The 20,016-nt window shown below is 49.4% G+C and overlaps 1 protein-coding gene across 3 annotated transcripts in view; it reads right to left on the reverse strand.

Moving 5' to 3' along the window:
• Positions 1-9,057: 9,057 nt before the first annotated feature.
• The window catches only part of LOC135830423 (uncharacterized), a 28,369-nt gene continuing 17,410 nt past the window's right edge, over positions 9,058-20,016 (reverse strand). For all 3 annotated transcript variants that reach the window (XM_065342696.1, XM_065342690.1, XM_065342684.1), the window contains 4 exons: positions 19,708-19,962; positions 18,686-18,907; positions 17,792-18,127; positions 9,058-11,615 (listed from right to left, as the gene is read on the reverse strand). In XM_065342696.1, coding sequence (XP_065198768.1) covers positions 11,560-11,615; positions 17,792-18,127; positions 18,686-18,907; positions 19,708-19,962 — 869 coding nt within the window. In that variant the 3' untranslated portion in view covers positions 9,058-11,559. The remainder of the gene's footprint in view (positions 11,616-17,791; positions 18,128-18,685; positions 18,908-19,707; positions 19,963-20,016) is intronic.

The following is a 20,016-nucleotide window of genomic DNA, read 5'->3' on the forward strand; positions in this document are numbered from 1 at the left end:
TCTGGTCTTCTTGTTTGCGTACGTGTGTGTGTCCCTTGCTTCCATGGTTTGCGCTGTACCATGCATTACTGTATAAAGGGGCTGTCCAAGGTTACCAATAGCATTTTCAAAACGAAATGTTTTCGTTTGGGGCCGGGGGTGAGTGGGTTTTAGGAGTTTTGCTTTGAAAATAAATGTTCATGATATGGAGAAATCTGTAAGGGCCCGGTCACACATGCACTCGAAAGTAGCGTATACGCTGAAGCGAGGTCGCAGGAGCGAAAAATGGCATGGCAACGGCGAAAAGCGGAACTTCCGCTTCAGCGGAAACTCCAATCCGCTTCCGCCAAAATTTTCGAAGCGAGACTCGCTTCTGCGGATTCGCTTCCGCGGAAAACACCACGGTCTGCTGTATATGGACTTGCTACGAGAAATTTGTATGCGTATCATGTCCATGCAACAAAAATGCGTGGAAGATAGTCGAGACCTCGTCTATTCTCCGTACCGTATGTACCACAGTCCACTTTACTCTCATTTTCCGCCAAAGTAGGAGTTGCGCCCTATTTGCATGTGTGACCATACACACGTGGTTTCGCTGGAGCGACACCAGGCTCGCTGCCGCCGAAGCGAAACCCCAATGCATGTGTGACGTGACCGGGCCCTAAGGGTGCGTGGGTGTGGTGGCTGGAAAATACTAAAACTTTTCATTTCGCAAAACAATTGTTACCCCGCGGCCCGGACAGGGCCCTAGGCCCTGTTAATAGAGAGGTTCCCCATAACGTAATTACGTTAGTAAAAAACGTAGTCGATCTACGGAAAGTCTTACGTAAACTGCATGCGCATCTGTGTTCCGCCATACGGAGTTTTCAAATCACGTAGCTGCCCTTGGCAACTCCGAACGCGGCAGTGTACGACCAGATCGACCTGGGAAGAAAGTCATAAATTTGTACCCCATGCCCAATCCACTTACGGACCAGCTACGTTATCAGAGCCCTATCTACGTACTCTCCGTAGACAACTTTCCGTAAGTGGAGTGCAAACTCGCGAATTCACGGGTTTTCCCCGCCCACTAACGTAAAGTTCCTCAACTTTACGTAGTGCGGAACCTCTCTAATATTTACCACTCGTTATCAGCAAACTGAAATACATTACAGATGCATTCTAGCAAAGGAAAAGGAGCGAGAACGTGGCAAACTACTTGCATGGGAGAAAGACTAAGGGGCTGTTTTTCAACCGTTTACATGACAGCAAGAGTACATAACCCCCCAGAGTGTGCAACGCCTGATCCAGCTCTGCATAGGGTCTTGGTCGAGCGGAATCGGATCTTTGCGTCATAATACCGTACACATCTGAGGGGAACCCGGGGAGTCGCGGGTACTCTTGCTTAGTCTTGGATCAAAAACAATGGTGCCCTGCCTCGAAACCGGCCTTGCGCTGGTGTGAAGTGTACGCATGACATCAGAAGATCCGATTCCGCTCGACCAAGACCCTACACAGAGCTGGATCGGCGTTGCACACTCTGGGGGTTATGTACTCTTGATGACAGTTGTACGGGGCTGAGCTCAAGTGAGTGACTGCGAGTTCTGCGCGCATTTTATTTTTCAAATCGCACATGAACACAGTGGTAAATGTTCGTGTCTGATGAAGTTTGGATCAAGAAATGCCGGCTCAGGTTTCTACTGCCTTTCCAATTGTCACTTATTTTTCGAGAAGGTGAAGGATGGGCTAGGACCTTCCACTGGACAAAAAACAGAAGAAGACATACCAAGAAATAAATAAAAGAGACGCACTGTCCACGGCCACATTCTCTCAGGTTCACGAGGCAAAACCGAAAAATACGGAAAACTCGCTTATAAGCCCTTCCTAAGTTGACCGTTTACATTACAAAATAAGCCCTGGGGGTTGGATAAGCTCGGGGGTCAAGGGTAGGGCTAGTTCAGCTCGGGGCGAGCTGAATAAGCCCGCCTGACCATGTAAATAATAATAATATCTTTATTAGGATGACCCAGAGGCTTGTCGCCTATCAAGGGGTTCACCGCTTTGAAGGATGTACATGTACACGTATGAGCTAAAGTGAAAGTAGTGAAAAGTTGTGCAGCGTGAATGCGTTGGGGAGCACACGGGGGGGGGGGTTATGTACATGGCGTAGGCATACCGGAGAGCGAAGCACTATGTTTGCAAGTGAGTTTGCGAAGCTCATTCTTGAAAACAATAATGGATGGTTCTGCAGTTAGTCTTGGTGGGAGGCAGTTCCATAAGAGGGAGGTTTGGAAGAGAAACAACGATTTTGATGTGGTCTTTGCTTTAGGGAGAATAATTTTGTTAGGGCGTCTCGCACTCTGCGTGATATTGAAATGGAATGAAGCTAGGCAACGTCGATACTTGAAAATAAATTTGTGCATGGTAACCAAGCTTAAAAACTGCCTGCGGTAAAGAAGGGATTCAATGTTAGCTTTTTTATTAAGATCCTGCTTGGGTGTATTAAAGTCGATTTGGATTTTGCGTTTCCTAAGGTAGGATCTTGCAAACCTGGCCTGGACTCTATCCAGCTCAGTCAAGTCGCTTGAACGAAGACGAAAGGACCACACTACGACGCTATACTCAATCACAGGTCTAACATAGCACTTGTAGAGGAGCATCATGGCCTGCGGTGTAAGACGATGTGCCATGTGACAAAGTAGGCTTACTCTCTGCTTGAATTTGCGACTGATGTCAAGGTAGTGCTGACGGAAGTTTAGGTCTGCACTGAAGCGAACTCCCAGATGTTTGAGGATGTCAATACTGGGAAGAGGTAGACCCTCCATAGTGTAGGTGGCAGATGTTGGTGCTGGTGATGATGCTGCCGCTGGCTTATAACGGAAGCTTAAAACAGAAGTTTTTGAGGGCGAAAACTCTCCGCCTCTTTCCCTGGCCCAGTTTTGACATGCATGAATGTCCGCTTGGATACCAGGACTTGACAGAGAGCCTTTGTACGGCAAAAGTAGAGTGACATCATCCGCAAACAAGAAGGTGTGCGAATGATGTATGGCTTCTGGTAGGTCATTAATGTAGATCACGAACAGTAGAGGAGACAGATGCGATCCCTGGGGAACACCACAGTTGGTGACTTTGGGCACTGACATGCATGACTCAATCTTCACGGCTATGCTTCGATCCTGCAAATAACTCTTAGTCCAGGCAGTGACTTTATGGTCCGAGAAGTTGCTGACTTGACGGAGGAGAGTTGAGTGGCTTACTCTGTCGAATGCCTTGCAGAAATCTAGGGAGACCAGGTCGAAGTTCAGACGCTCATCAATGTAGTCGGCCATTTGCTGGGTAAGTATAATAAGCTGGTCTGTCGCAGACTTCTCCTTCACGTACGCGTATTGTTGACTGCATATCTTCTGTTTTATTGTTAGGTAAGCCTGGAGTTGTTTCGCTACTATTTTTTCAAAGAGTTTTGCTATACAGGGGAGGAGGGATATTGGGCGGTAGTTCGTAGGGTGAGTTGGGCAACCTTTCTCCTTGTACACTGGGATAATCGTGGCCATCTTCCAAGCGGAAGGGAACTCGCCTTGCTCAAGACTGTAGTTGAATAGTTTAGCCAGAGGTACACACAGGATGTCTGCACAGCGGCTGAGGACGGCATGTAAACGCGCGCTCTGAAATGACTGGGTGACAGATCAAGGCGGGCTTATCGTACGCCTAGGGTTGAATAAGCCCGGGCTTATTTTTCTCATGTAAACGGCCCCTGAAGGCCGATTCACAATACAACTTTCTGCGACGCGACGAGCTGCGACAGCGACACACGGTTCACAATATTCTTCATGTTTGCGACATCCTCATGCACAAGTAGTACTCTGCACGTGCACTGCACGTGCACCCAGGGTCGAAACTGTACTCCATTTGTGTATGTCGCGTGTCGCAGGTCGCAAAAGTTGAACTTTCTTCAACTTCTGCGACAGGTGCATTGCGACAGCTTGCGACAGCTCGCGACAGGCAGTTTCTTGTCGCAACTGTCGCAAATCGCTTGTCGCGTCGCAAAAAGTTGTATTGTGAATCGGGCTTAACTCTCTCCTGGAACTACAAAACAGATGATGATCCGTATACGGGGTGAAAACGGGAGACGTAGACTTGGTATGGAGAGGGGCCCCGGGGGTATACGACCCTGCACTTCGATGTAGTGTGATGACGGCCTTATGTGCAAAATTAGCAAAATTGCTGGTCCTCGAGAGTCATGCATGTGTGTGCGTGTGTGTGTGGGGGGGGGGGGGGTAAAAATTGAAATTCAAACCTACCTTTGTGCGCGGATATGGTACTAGTACATGTGTGTGTGTGTATACTTGTATACCTACAAAAATATACTATTTTGACATTTGGCAAAAAATTTAGTCCGGCATTTAATTTAGTCCAAAAGTTCTTTGGACGAAGATGACGAAATTAAATTCACGACGAAATTTTTGGTTTGCCAAGTACATGCGTTCAAATTTCTCCAAAAACCTGACTGCGTGTACGCGTCAAGAACTGTGCCTGTCTGATGATGACACACCCACCCGTTTTGGTTTTTTCACCACAGACGTAGACGGGAGTGGGAGAACGTAGTGTGATGACGGCCTTATGTGCAAAGGCACGCGGCAGATACTAGTAGTCAGTCCCAGCTAGCTCAAAGCATAACAAGGCGGGTGGAAACATCCCGCTACACCAAGCCGGCTCGTGATAGCGAGCCGGCAGTAGACCTCACGGCATCACCCCGGGCCAAACGCAAAGTGTTTTACGTTGGCAACGTGCAGCCACACTGCTCCGCATCATCAATTGCTGAATGGTGCTCTGCCCGAGGAGTGCAGATTCAGGAAGGTGTCATATTTGCATCCAAGCACTTCAGAACTGCCTACGCACGGGTGACCGTCGAGGCAGCTGATGAGAACACAGTCGGTGACAAAGGGTTCTGGCCGGATGCTCTTTCGCACACGGTTAGGCCCTGGCGTTTTGCCGCGGACAGTTTTGACACCAGCAATGCCAACCAGGCAAACAACGTCCTCTCCTCAGGCTCAGCATGATGGCGCGACCACAGCTGAATCCACTGGCTCGGCCCTACTTCCCCCCTTGCCAGGGTAAACTGACCTTGCTTTCCGTAAATTGCCGCTCAATCGTTAACAAATCTGCCGAACTGTCTGTCATTGCTGATTTCAACAAACCTGATGTCATCTGTCTAAATGAAACATGGCTAAATCCAAGCATAGCGCTCACCATCTCCGGTTATACCACATTTCGTCGCGACCGACCACCTCATGATAACAAATCCGGTACGGCAACCAGAGGATATGGTGGAGTTGCGATTCTTGTCCGGCAAAATCGCTTCGGAAGAGTCCAAGTTCGCGACGACCTTGCTCGTCCGACCTGTGAATCCGTATGGGTTGAGCTTCACCCAATCTTAGGCTCCCCGAAACCCATCCTCGTCTGCTGTACCTACCGTCCGCCCTCAGTCAAAACCACGGAAATAGACCACTTCTGTGATATGCTAGCTAGTGCTTTGGTAACCGTTCCCATGTCATCGTACCATGTCATAATGGCTGGGGACTTCAACAGTAAGCACAAACGGTGGTGCCCATCGGATTTAACGTGTCCTGCTGGGGCGGCACTTTTTCGCACCCTTACCTGCTTCGGTTTGGATCAGCTGGTGCAGAGTCCAACGCACACAACATCTTCCGGAACACAGTCATGTCTAGACCTTGTCTTCACAAACCAACCCCTGCTGGCGACGGACGTTCACACAGCTTGCGCTCTTGGCTCCTCGGACCATCTCATGGTTTCATGCCAGTTCGCCGTCTCATTGCCCTCGGACCCAGACCTGCCACTTCCTTCTCGCAAACCGTTCCCATATCGCTTCCGTCGAGTTCCCTCTCAGTGCTGGGACTCTATGAACGCTGATTTCTCCTGCCACGACTGGTCGTTTCTGCAACCAGAAGGCTCTCCAACTGTTGACGCCGCGGTAGATCACTTTGCAGCCGTCCTTGAACGAGGGTTCCAACAGCACCTCTCTAACTTTGCTATCGGCTACAACAACCGGAAACATTCCAACCCAACATCCTCGACATCTAGTCCCCCATGGGTGACACGGTCCCTCGTATCTGAAGTGAAGCGCAAGCGTGATCTTTTCAGCATCTACAAGAAATTCCCAACGCCGGTTAACCGGGAGGCTTACCGAGTTCAACGCAACTTCGTCAAGCACCTTTCTCGTACCTCACACCGCTCCTTTCTAAACTCTCTTTCTGCAACACTCTCCTCCCCCGATCGCCCATCACTCCACCAATTCATTCGCAACCAGTGCCGCGGGACCTCCCGCGCGCCAATCCAGTACCTGACGGACTCCAATGGCAACCGCCAGCACGATGTGAAGGCGATTGCAGACACACTGAACAAGCAGTTTGTTTCATCCGGCATTCCGGAGGATCCGAATTGGGACATTCCATCGCTGTCCCCAGCCCCTGAACTTAGCGCACCACTCACACGCGTCGTTACCACGACTGCTACCGTCTGTAAGCACCTCAAACTCCTGAAGAATTGTAAGTCCCCTGGCGAAGATGGCATACCCAATGAGGTTCTCAAATGGCTTGCGCCATCTCTGTCCTATCCCTTGTGCCTGCTCTTTAACATGTCATATCGTACAGGAGTATTTCCGTCCGTCTGGAAATCTGCTGTTATCGTCCCGATCTATAAGAAAGGCCAACGCTCTCAGGCTGGCAACTACAGACCAATCTCTCTCCTTCCCGCTGTGTCAAAGGTCTGTGAACGTATTTTCTTTGAGTCTCTGTACTGCCACGTCACCCCAGCGCTTTCACCATCTCAATCCGGTTTCTGCCGTGGAGACTCCACAACTTTCCAACTAACACGTCTAGTACAAGACATCTACACCCAGCGGAACCTCAGGCGGCATGTTGGCATCGTGTTCTTTGACCTAGCGAAAGCTTTCGACACCGTCTGGCATCGTGGTCTGCTTGCAAAGCTAGAGTCCGTCTTCTTGGTACATGGTCCAGCCCTGCAATGGCTCTCATCCTATCTTTCCTGCCGCCACCAGACTGTCAGAGTATCTACCTCCCTATCAGACCCATTACTAGTCGTGTCTGGGGTACCCCAGGGGTCCATACTTGGGCCGCTCCTATTTCTACTGTACGTTAATGACTTGCCAGCCCTTGTACCAAATGTAAGTCTTTTTGCTGACGACACTGCTCTGATGTGCTCCAACAGCTCGGCAGACAACCTCACGGCCTCCATGCAGTCCGGGGTCAACGCTACAGTAACATGGATGGAAACCTGGAAACTGAAGCCTAACCTCGCCAAAACCGAGGCCATGTTCTTCTCTCCCTCGCCCCCCACTCAGCTTCTGTATTTTCCTGGTCTAAATAGTACACCTATTAAAGTTGTTAACGAGCACAAGCACCTGGGCGTTATTCTCGACCGCCAACTCTCCTGGTCTCCACAAGTCCAGTCTGTGTGCAAGCGTGCGAGTGCGTCCTTAGGTATGCTACAACCCCACTGCCAACACTTGAATGATAACTGCAGAAAATTGTTCTTTAAGTCGTACATTTTGCCTATATTTGACTATTGCGATATAGCTTGGTGCGGGTTGTCTCAGACTTTACTCCACAGACTGGAAGTACATCAACGCTTGCTTCTGAAAATTCTGTTTCGAAAAGACCAAACATTTGCCTCCCTTTGTCTTTATAAACTTGCTTCCACGCACCCTCTTCTTGCCCGACATCAGCAGCATCTTTGTATCCTTGTGCAAAAAATCTTCCTAGCCCAAGTCCCGAAACATATTGCCAAGTACAACTGGTTTGTTACCACTAGACCAACACGCAATGCCTTATCACTGCCCCGAGCTAGTTCCTCTCTGTTTTTGAAATCCCCTTTCTTCTCAGCATACTCCCTTTGGTCTAACCTGCCTACTAGCATTAAGACATGCCAGGATATCAGGAAATTCAAAGTCCAGCTTTCCACACTGTCTCATCCGAAGTGATCCCATGTATTACTAATGTGCCTCCCTTTCTTTTTCTCTCCCTATCTCCTTTCCCTCTCTGACAGCATCTTTCTTTTTCTCCCTTTTAGCTTGCCGTGGTTGGCTATCACCTGACCTCTCATGTTTATTGGCAGTCTTCGGACGGGCCAGGAGATGTTGAATAAATAAATAAATAAATAAAAAGCAAGCACGTTTCCCCGGGGACAGATGTTACCAAGAGTGCATAAACAGTTTTTGTTTGTTTATGGACTCTTGATGATTGTTACGCATTGTCTTTGTTCTTATCACGCAATTCAAGTCTTGCTTATGCCGTTTATTTTGCCAGTAAAAGAGACTTTGGTCACCATGAAAAAACCCAGCGGGTCCATACTAAAAAAACAAACGAACTCCCTGCTAGAACCACCGCATGCAGTGCCGGCCACGCGGCTCACTCTGGTGGACGATTGGAGACTGTCAGCATTCTGCTTTCAATCCACATATGCAGCGTACCTTTATTGGAGACTGTGCTTATATTAAATATTTACTTACAGTCCTGCTCAATGAAATCCAGTTTGCGCCTTGCACCATTTCGAAGCCCAGTGTTGGCAGGTCCAGGGCCGCGCAATGCCCGGCGCGTACATGAGTGTGTCGTTACTATTATAGCTTTCATGGCTGAGGTTGTTGGTATGTCTGTTGGCTCTGGGTTCCCAGTACTCAGTAGCCGAGGCTGGTTGGTAAAGTAACTCCAATTTCACTTCAAGGTGCCAGTGCATCTAGTGTCTGCTTCTATCAAAGCAGCGTGCTGTCTATACTGGTTACCCCAGCAAGTGTAGGGTGTGCATAGATATCTGTCTTGGCCGTTTTATACCGATGTACTCCGTGTGGTGTAGACCAGGTGTGCATTGGTGGTCGATTCACATGGCTTCGCTAGTTGTGTGGATTAGACAGTTATCTGGCGCAAGTCTTGATCTGTCTCGTTCAGATCTTGTTCGCTATCGTTGCTATAAGAGAAAATCTGTGGGTGCACATCCAGTGCATTTGCAGATTTGCGTGCTTCTCTTGCGACGGGCGTATACATGGTACATGGTACATGAGTGACGCGATTGGATTTTGTTGAGCAGCATTGTAGTGCTAGAGAAAACAAGATGTACGCTAGTTGCTTGGTAGACTAATCTCAAAATGCCCTGCTACTGGCCCGCATACGGAATGGAATCAACCAGCAACATACAGTAGTCGCGCGCCGAAGGACGTTGAGCCCAAAACGTCCAGCCTGAAATGCTAAGAACGCCACAGCCTAAAGTTAAGAATGGAGGTGCTAGTTTTCCGGCAGCTTTTGGGATAGATATTATAGCATATTATATGATCCAGTACGAATTATTTCTAAGAATGCAGCTAGATTGCTGAACAAAAATAAGAACACCCCAGGCTTGGAAACAACGTTCTTGGACACACGGCTCTACTGTACCACGATGAAACACACTTGCAGGTGCAGTGTATGATCTGTACGGTCTCGAATCCCTGCTCAGTACTGTGCCAGGGAAAACTACACGATGTCTCCATTTTTAAAGGAATTGGATTGGTTAGCAGCACCAGTTAATACTAAAATACTCCGTAGGATGTAGTGCAGTAATAATGGTTTGGCACGACAGCATGCATTCATATTGGAGCCTCAGGCTGAGAAAAGGGTGCTATTGGCATTTTTGGTCAAATTGAGTTAGATAGCATACCTAAAACTCAAATTCTCACTGATTCATATGCAGAAACCTGTGTTGAAAAATCTTGAAGTATTTAATAGTTACGGCCACAGATTTTAATTTGTGTACTTCAAATAGCTCATATGAATAAATAAATAAACAAGGGTCATTCGCCTGTGAGAATGCCAACCTAGCTTGTTCTATCTGAGGAAAGCTAGCTTCCAAGAGAGACAGTCCACCTTGATGCGCTCTTAGTCAAACAGGGCTGGAGAAAGATCATGAGGAGCTGAGGATTGCGGTCAAGTAGAATAGTTTTCCCCAATGAGTTCTGTCATCGCGTTTTTAGCAGCAGCTACCTGGGAGTCAATGACTGAGTGTTAATGAAATTGCCAGCTGTACACTGCGACATATCTACGATCACCAGCTGCTCTTAGCCTTCACCAAGCATATCAAAAACAGCATATGCTAAGTGAAAGGGGGAACATAAGGAAAAGTTGCTGAGACAATGAAGTTCAGCGCTATGTGCCACTGCCAACACAAACAATATCATATCCTCTGCTTTATCATTATACTGAATGGCCAGGAGGGCACGCACCCTCCAAATATGCAACCAGGAAACGCCGGTCAGTCTGGTCAGTACGGCGGTTGACATCCTGTGATCATCTGGTTGCCGCTTTGCTTGGGATTGGGTGCAGTTCGTCGACTGCAACCGTCAGCATCAGCATGAGTAGCATCAGCAACCGTCAGCATCAGCATGAGTAGCATCAGCATGAGTGGCATCAGCATGAGTAGCATCAGCATGAGTAGCATCAGCATGAGTAGCATCAGCATGAGTAGCATCAGCATGAGTAGCATCAGCAACCGTCAGCATCAGCATGAGTAGCATCAGCATGAGTAGCATCAGCATGAGTAGCATCAGCATGAGTAGCATCAGCATGAGTAGCATCAGCATGAGTAGCATCAGTAACTGTTATACTGTACATGAACCCTGACTGCCACGTTGTGCATCAGGAGCCTGCATTCAGTCTACCGGGTATCAGTATGGATTCAGCCAGCTCAGCGTAGCATTGTCACCTGGCAGATGCTGGCCATGACATACTCCATGTGTAGTTGGCGAGTAGTTGGTGTGCAGCTCAAAGCCCCATGCACATAGTCTCAGCAGTGATACGAGAGTGCCACAACCGGCTTACAACATAACACCACGTTACGCTGTGTGGTGAGCTCTGCTCCAATGATATTGACATGGCAATGCCCCATGTGGCATTGTTTCATTCAGAAGATGCAAGTGCATGTAGCCATGAATGCAAATCGCATCGACACTCGGCTCCCTCACCTGATGTAGGTCTTGGATCTAGCTACGATAATTTTCACTGGCCGTAGCTGCCGGGTTTAGAGTTTGCAGCACGCCTGGCGTGCTGGTGTAGGTACCACATCATCTTTCATCATTGACTGGAGTCCTCACTAGCTGCCTCCATGATAAGACGTGCACCGTGGCAGTTGCGTACAACCGAGTGGCATGTAGTTGCCGCTGCAATGGTAACATTGGTTAAGGTCTCCGCCAAGGAGAAAGGTGGTAGACCCATGTTTGTCGTCACATCATCTTAGGTAGCCTCAGCCGTATTGGTTAATCCCTCAGCCAATGTCTGCAAATGTTGAAGTGAACTGCGGGGTCGGGTGCATTGATCAGTATGTTGCGAGTGTAGTGAAGTCCTGGTGTGAGGTTGCGGCGCACATCACCTGGCACTGGTGTCCGGGAGTCTAAGTTGTAGCAGTACATTGTGATGTTCGATGGTGCACTGCTTGAAGACGATGACCTGCTCGACACCGTGTGCCACACCATGCCGTGCAGCGGTGGTGCTGTGCCGTGTTGTTTAGAACTGACCACGCAGAGCCCCACTGCTTTCATCACACTCACTCCTCACAGCGGCCGGTGCAGTTTTCCAATTGCTGAAGATGCGGTGGAAGAGCTGTCGGCAAGTGCACACAAGTGTACTGGTCAATTTCACTAGCAGTTTTTAGTTTCTCTCTCTCTGATGCCACGGTTACTATTAATGATTGTCCCTTCCATGCTCGCACCCAAAACACAGCCTGGTTCGGTGAGTATCTGTGATGACCAGCAACATCTGTTATCGCAGATGTGCCTAAAATTTGTGTGAGCTCTGTCACAGTGATCTCAGTGATCGAAGTCGTGCAAGAGGGTAGACATCTTCCGCCGCGAGCCCTTTTGGAAGTCTTCACCATTCATCTGCAATTCATCTGCAACGTGTTTTTACTAAGTTTTTAGTAATGTAACTGGCAATGTAACTGGCAATGTAACACAGTGCCATATCTGGCTAATAACGTTTTTATTACGGTGAGAGTTAAATACGTAACCTTGTTTGAACAGTGAGCACCCATGCACATGGTCTCTTTGCTGCGAAAAAACTACTTCCCCGATACTGAGTACTTCTGAGAGTTTTTGGCAGTGAAGAGACCACATGTAAGTGAAGGTTCAGACTAGGCAATGTGTTGGTGGCTACATTGGAGTTTGCAAATCTTTGAAAAAAAAGGTATAATCCAGATAACTCAGATAGAGAGCCAAGGAAGAATTTAAGGGGAAGAAAAAAGGACCAAGGAACTACAAGTTATACTATACTGCCCACTAACACCGCCAGTTACTGTTCACTTAGCTTCCCTTCCAATTGATCTTCGTATCTTAAAGGGGAAGTTAAGGCCAAGTAAAATAAAATCCCAGTTTATCGTCCTTTTTTTTCACAAAAATCGGGGAGGGAGGGCGGATTTTATTTTTATTTTTTATTTTTTGATGTGCTACAGACTAGTATAGTTCTTGGTAAACAATGACACATCATGTGCAACAATCTGCAACAGAATAGTGGTAGTGTATGGAATACACAATGCTATAACAGTTATATGTACATAAACAATTACATGTACATGCAAAATCTTTGGATCGACAGATTGTCACTCCACTCATAAGACACAAACCCCAATACTGTTTGGTTCACACAAGCCTTAGCCGACGTAAAAAATCAAGCTTTTTGGCAAAATTCTAGATTTAAAAAATAAAAATAAATTCCGGGCGGCCTCGAAAAATGGGGCGGGCGGGGACGATAAACTAGGATTTTTTTTACTTGGCCTAAGGCAAAAATTAAAATTTCACCAGTTGTAGTCTTCGGGGTGCTGAGTCGAATGGTCTTGGTCCGAGGAAGCTGAGACGCTTCCTTCCTACTTGAATCCCAATCGAACTCGCGCACTTCCACCGAAACTGGGTGACTGCGCCCTACTAGATGGGGATTTGTATGCAAAATGTCACTAAAAGCGCCATTTCGTTCTTATAAAAGCACGGATGACCGCGATTGGCCCATATGTTGTAGTCTTTTGGACGCTGAGTCGACTGGTTTTGGTCCGAAAAGGCTGCGAAGCAGCGTTCCTCCTTTATTCCCAATCGAACATGGTCGAACAAGTGGTCACGTGCTGCTGCGTACACCAGTCACCTGGTCACCGTGCCTGCAGGGTACAACTTACTAGCCTGTTTGACCTTTTTTGGGTGCAGTCCTGTCACTCGAGTTGAACTCGAGTTGAACCTTGGTGTGAAAGTTGTCGCCTGCTGGCGTGGTGACCAGGTGATTTGGGCACCCAGGAGCACGTGACCGCTTGTTCAACCATGTTCGATTGGGAATAAAGGAGGAACGCTGCATCGCAGCCTTTTCGGACCAAAACCAGTCGACTCAGCGTCCAAAAGACTACAACATATGGGCCAATCGCGGTCATCCGTGCTTTTATAAGAACAAAATGGTGCTTTTAGTGACATTTTGCATACAAATCCCCATCTAGTAGGGCGCAGTCACCCAGTTTCGGTGGAAGTGCGCGAGTTCGATTGGGATTCAAGTAGGAAGGGAGCGTCTCAGCTTTCTCGGACCAAGACCATTCGACTCAGCACCCCGAAGACTACAACTGGTGAAAATTTAATTTTTGCCTTAACTTCCCCTTTAAGACTGAGACTTTCAGCTTGTGCTTGTCTTGGTTGCGCGCACCTTCCCCTCCTATGTTAACGTTAGTACTAACGTTATAACTTAGAACCTTCCAAGTTGGAAGGCAGTTGGAGTGCGCATCCAAGACGTACTAGAGCTGATTGGCAGAGAGTTGTAGAACGTCGGTACCGTTGGTCAGTGTCGTTCAATGATACCGCATGGGCTAATTGTACAGTAACTGGTGGTGTTAGTGGACAGTATAGCGTAACTTATAGTTCCTTGGTCCATTGTCTTTCCTTTAAAACTTTTTGGTTTGCCTGTTAAACTCCACCAATGCTATTTCCACATTACTCCTCTCTCTCTCTCTCTCTCTCTCTCTCTCTCTCTCTCTCTCTCTCTCTCTCTCTCTCTCTCTCTCTCTCTCTCTCTCTCTCTCTCTCTCTCTCTCTCTCTCTCTCTCTCTCTCTCTCTCTCTCTCTCTCTCTCTCTCTCTCTCTCTCTCTCTCTCTCTCTCTCTCTCTCTCTCTCTCTCTGTCTCTCTCTCTCTCCCTCTCCAAAAAAAAAACAGTATCTTTGAACAACTAACTTGACATATCACCTGATTTCTGGGTATGGCTCACCACCAGGTTGAAAGCTAAAGAAGGCGGGGTGGGGAGGGGGGGGGGTTAAAGCTTCGGTGATGATGCAAAATTAGTTAACGGTTGTTCACAGTAGAGAGATTGTTTAGGAGAGGGAGAATCAGCACCCAATCAGCACCCAATCAGCACCCAATCAGCACCCAATCAGCACCCAATCAGCACCCAATCAGCACCCAATCAGCACCCAATCAGCACCCAATCAGCACCCAATCAGCACCCAATCAGCACCCAATCAGCACCCAATCAGCACCCAATCAGCACCCAATCAGCACCCAATCAGCACCCAATCAGCACCCAATCAGCACCCAATCAGCACCCAATCAGCACCCAATCAGCACCCAATCAGCACCCAATCAGCACCCAATCAGCACCCAATCAGCACCCAATCAGCACCCAATCAGCACCCAATCAGCACCCAATCAGCACCCAATCAGCACCCAATCAGCACCCAATCAGCACCCAATCAGCACCCAATCAGCACCCAATCAGCACCCAATCAGCACCCAATCAGCACCCAATCAGCACCCAATCAGCACCCAATCAGCACCCAATCAGCACCCAATCAGCACCCAATCAGCACCCAATCAGCACCCAATCAGCACCCAATCAGCACCCAATCAGCACCCAATCAGCACCCAATCAGCACCCAATCAGCACCCAATCAGCACCCAATCAGCACCCAATCAGCACCCAATCAGCACCCAATCAGCACCCAATCAGCACCCAATCAGCACCCAATCAGCACCCAATCAGCACCCAATCAGCACCCAATCAGCACCCAATCAGCACCCAATCAGCACCCAATCAGCACCCAATCAGCACCCAATCAGCACCCAATCAGCACCCAATCAGCACCCAATCAGCACCCAATCAGCACCCAATCAGCACCCAATCAGCACCCAATCAGCACCCAATCAGCACCCAATCAGCACCCAATCAGCACCCAATCAGCACCCAATCAGCACCCAATCAGCACCCAATCAGCACCCAATCAGCACCCAATCAGCACCCAATCAGCACCCAATCAGCACCCAATCAGCACCCAATCAGCACCCAATCAGCACCCAATCAGCACCCAATCAGCACCCAATCAGCACCCAATCAGCACCCAATCAGCACCCAATCAGCACCCAATCAGCACCCAATCAGCACCCAATCAGCACCCAATCAGCACCCAATCAGCACCCAATCAGCACCCAATCAGCACCCAATCAGCACCCAATCAGCACCCAATCAGCACCCAATCAGCACCCAATCAGCACCCAATCAGCACCCAATCAGCACCCAATCAGCACCCAATCAGCACCCAATCAGCACCCAATCAGCACCCAATCAGCACCCAATCAGCACCCAATCAGCACCCAATCAGCACCCAATCAGCACCCAATCAGCACCCAATCAGCACCCAATCAGCACCCAATCAGCACCCAATCAGCACCCAATCAGCACCCAATCAGCACCCAATCAGCACCCAATCAGCACCCAATCAGCACCCAATCAGCACCCAATCAGCACCCAATCAGCACCCAATCAGCACCCAATCAGCACCCAATCAGCACCCAATCAGCACCCAATCAGCACCCAATCAGCACCCAATCAGCACCCAATCAGCACCCAATCAGCACCCAATCAGCACCCAATCAGCACCCAATCAGCACCCAATCAGCACCCAATCAGCACCCAATCAGCACCCAATCAGCACCCAATCAGCACCCAATCAGCACCCAATCAGCACCCAATCAGCACCCAATCAGCACCCAATCAGCACCCAATCAGCACCCAATCAGCACCCAATCAGCACCCAATCAGCACCCAATCAGCACCCAATCAGCACCCAATCAGCACCCAATCAGCACCCAATCAGCACCCAATCAGCACCCAATCAGCACCCAATCAGCACCCAATCAGCACCCAATCAGCACCCAATCAGCACCCAATCAGCACCCAATCAGCACCCAATCAGCACCCAATCAGCACCCAATCAGCACCCAATCAGCACCCAATCAGCACCCAATCAGCACCCAATCAGCACCCAATCAGCACCCAATCAGCACCCAATCAGCACCCAATCAGCACCCAATCAGCACCCAATCAGCACCCAATCAGCACCCAATCAGCACCCAATCAGCACCCAATCAGCACCCAATCAGCACCCAATCAGCACCCAATCAGCACCCAATCAGCACCCAATCAGCACCCAATCAGCACCCAATCAGCACCCAATCAGCACCCAATCAGCACCCAATCAGCACCCAATCAGCACCCAATCAGCACCCAATCAGCACCCAATCAGCACCCAATCAGCACCCAATCAGCACCCAATCAGCACCCAATCAGCACCCAATCAGCACCCAATCAGCACCCAATCAGCACCCAATCAGCACCCAATCAGCACCCAATCAGCACCCAATCAGCACCCAATCAGCACCCAATCAGCACCCAATCAGCACCCAATCAGCACCCAATCAGCACCCAATCAGCACCCAATCAGCACCCAATCAGCACCCAATCAGCACCCAATCAGCACCCAATCAGCACCCAATCAGCACCCAATCAGCACCCAATCAGCACCCAATCAGCACCCAATCAGCACCCAATCAGCACCCAATCAGCACCCAATCAGCACCCAATCAGCACCCAATCAGCACCCAATCAGCACCCAATCAGCACCCAATCAGCACCCAATCAGCACCCAATCAGCACCCAATCAGCACCCAATCAGCACCCAATCAGCACCCAATCAGCACCCAATCAGCACCCAATCAGCACCCAATCAGCACCCAATCAGCACCCAATCAGCACCCAATCAGCACCCAATCAGCACCCAATCAGCACCCAATCAGCACCCAATCAGCACCCAATCAGCACCCAATCAGCACCCAATCAGCACCCAATCAGCACCCAATCAGCACCCAATCAGCACCCAATCAGCACCCAATCAGCACCCAATCAGCACCCAATCAGCACCCAATCAGCACCCAATCAGCACCCAATCAGCACCCAATCAGCACCCAATCAGCACCCAATCAGCACCCAATCAGCACCCAATCAGCACCCAATCAGCACCCAATCAGCACCCAATCAGCACCCAATCAGCACCCAATCAGCACCCAATCAGCACCCAATCAGCACCCAATCAGCACCCAATCAGCACCCAATCAGCACCCAATCAGCACCCAATCAGCACCCAATCAGCACCCAATCAGCACCCAATCAGCACCCAATCAGCACCCAATCAGCACCCAATCAGCACCCAATCAGCACCCAATCAGCACCCAATCAGCACCCAATCAGCACCCAATCAGCACCCAATCAGCACCCAATCAGCACCCAATCAGCACCCAATCAGCACCCAATCAGCACCCAATCAGCACCCAATCAGCACCCAATCAGCACCCAATCAGCACCCAATCAGCACCCAATCAGCACCCAATCAGCACCCATATGCGAATCAATACTGTTTTGTCACCTTGAAACAGCAAGTCCATGCACAGCCTCCATGCAAAGTCCATACACAGCCTCCATGGAACATACCTTCACACTTCAGTCCACGCACTGCTGAGACAATGGCCAGGCCAGACGATGGCTCACACTGGCACTCAAACGTCACCGGGGATTCTCTCCACCGCCGCGTTGCTTGCCCGGTGACCCGGCCGGTCCGTGCGTCCTGTCTGCACAGTCCATCATAGCATTGGTGACGGCGCGTGACGTCACCACTGCCACTGGCACATGTCACCGTGATCTCACCGCCATGCTTCACTCTTTTGATGCGCTGCTCGGCATTGAACCTGACCAGGTGTGCTGCGTCGGTGGAGATGTTATAGTGCTCGCTCAGCCACTGGTTCTTGACCTTGCACGCCTTGCATCGACCTGAGCAGGAGACATCATGGAGCACAGTGAACGGCGGTCAAAAATCAATGATAAAACAAGGTACAGAACGCCTGCCACTTACAGTACGCCCAGCATGATCAGTGCACCGAACGTGAACTTAGAGCCACAACTAACTAGCCTTGTTCCTCTGTTGTACGGTGCAGGCACAAACACAAAATACCACTAGTATTCTGCTTCAAGGATTTGAAGGGGTTGAGAAAAAAATGAGCTGTTTCCATTCTTCAAGGAGCTTGATGGTGGCAAAATGCACACTAAGTACAGTAAAACCTGTCAAGGCAACCACCTGTCCTAAAAGACCACTGCAACCAGAACCAAGGAATGCTATTTCCAGTCAAATGACCCTGCATAAGGAGACCACCTGGTAACAGAGACCACATTTTGAAAGTCCCTTGAGCAGTCGTCTTAGACAGGTTTCACTGTAACTGAAACCGCTCTGGCCCATATAGGCATCGGCAAGAATGCCCTTGAGATTGAAAACGGATGAGGTAGGTCTCCATAATGATGATACAGTGCACAACCAGACATAGACTGACTCACGGCAACTGGGCATACGTGGCAGAGTTTCCGTCCAGTCGCCACCAATGCACATGGTGGAGAAGTCTGGCGAGGCCCGATCGATCCAGCCACCCGGACAATTGTATGTAAGAGTTGTGCCGGCCTGAAAGAAGTCCCCCTCCGTTGAACACTGCCGCTGTCCAGCGGCGGAGCACTGAGATTTGCGAGCGCCAGGCGGGGCTGTAGGTGGTCGTCTGCATCCCTCTGCAAGAGATGTCCAACAAATAGGCAGCCACATGCACAATATCATCACCCAGGCACACGTAGTCTGCATGGGGCACAGGGTCACGTGTACCCTCCCCCCCCAAAAAATAATTTCGACCTAGGTTCAGCATGCGCATAATGACCATGAATGACAAGCACCAGCCATCCTACACAGTCATACAGGCATGCGGCCGTGCACCCCCCCCCCCCCCCCCCCTGAAAGGGGTGCCAGCTACGTCCCTGCCATCCGTACACCGTCACACACTGCTGGCCAAAAAGGGGTGCTGTACAGGTGTAAGGATAATGCAAGCACCTATTCCATCCTACAGTACAGGTTTGCACACATTGCATCATTGTGCGTGCAGCCCGGTATTCGAATGCTTTAGAGACCATAACCCGGTCAAGATTAATGTTGATACCAATACAGCACAATTCCTTTGGAACCGCCTTTTTGTCTTTGGCCAGTGCTGATCACATGACAGAAATACCCACTTGTACTCAGTGCAGCAGCAGGGTGGTTGCTGAAACCAATGTCACAAGTATATCAGTGAACACAAGCGGCAAACTCAAGACAGGCTAGGGAGGACGGGCGGACAGATAGAAGGAAGGATGGACGCATAATAACGTTACTATAATTATGGCATTTTAGAGAGGATGATCTTCAACGGGCAATGCAAACCATTGCACTCTAATGTATGGTAACTAGAGATGACTGTATTCACCCTTCACCCACACCTGAATAAGCCACATGGAGAAGAAAAACAAGACAAGAGGCAAACAGGCCCACTATGCAAACATACCCCAGCATGTTACATTCTTGTGAATCCATCCGTACGTGCCGTCTTCTAAGAGCGTGCATCGGAGCGTCCAATGCTCGAGTTGGCCGTTTCCGAGTGCCCCCTGCTGACATCCTGTCTCACAGATTTCTTCCAGGAACGATACAGTGGTTACACCGGCTACGCCAGTTATGCTACGTGTCTTTCGCTCAGTCCTGCACACCGGATAGTCGGCGAAGAATTCCTGCGCTGGCCGGATGCGATCACATTGCTCTTCAGCTGCAAGCATACCCCAGCATACACAGAAACAAGAGATAAATAATTCACCCTGCA

This window comes from Sycon ciliatum, chromosome 1, assembly GCF_964019385.1.
Source record: "Sycon ciliatum chromosome 1, ocSycCili1.1, whole genome shotgun sequence".
NCBI lineage: Eukaryota > Metazoa > Porifera > Calcarea > Leucosolenida > Sycettidae > Sycon > Sycon ciliatum.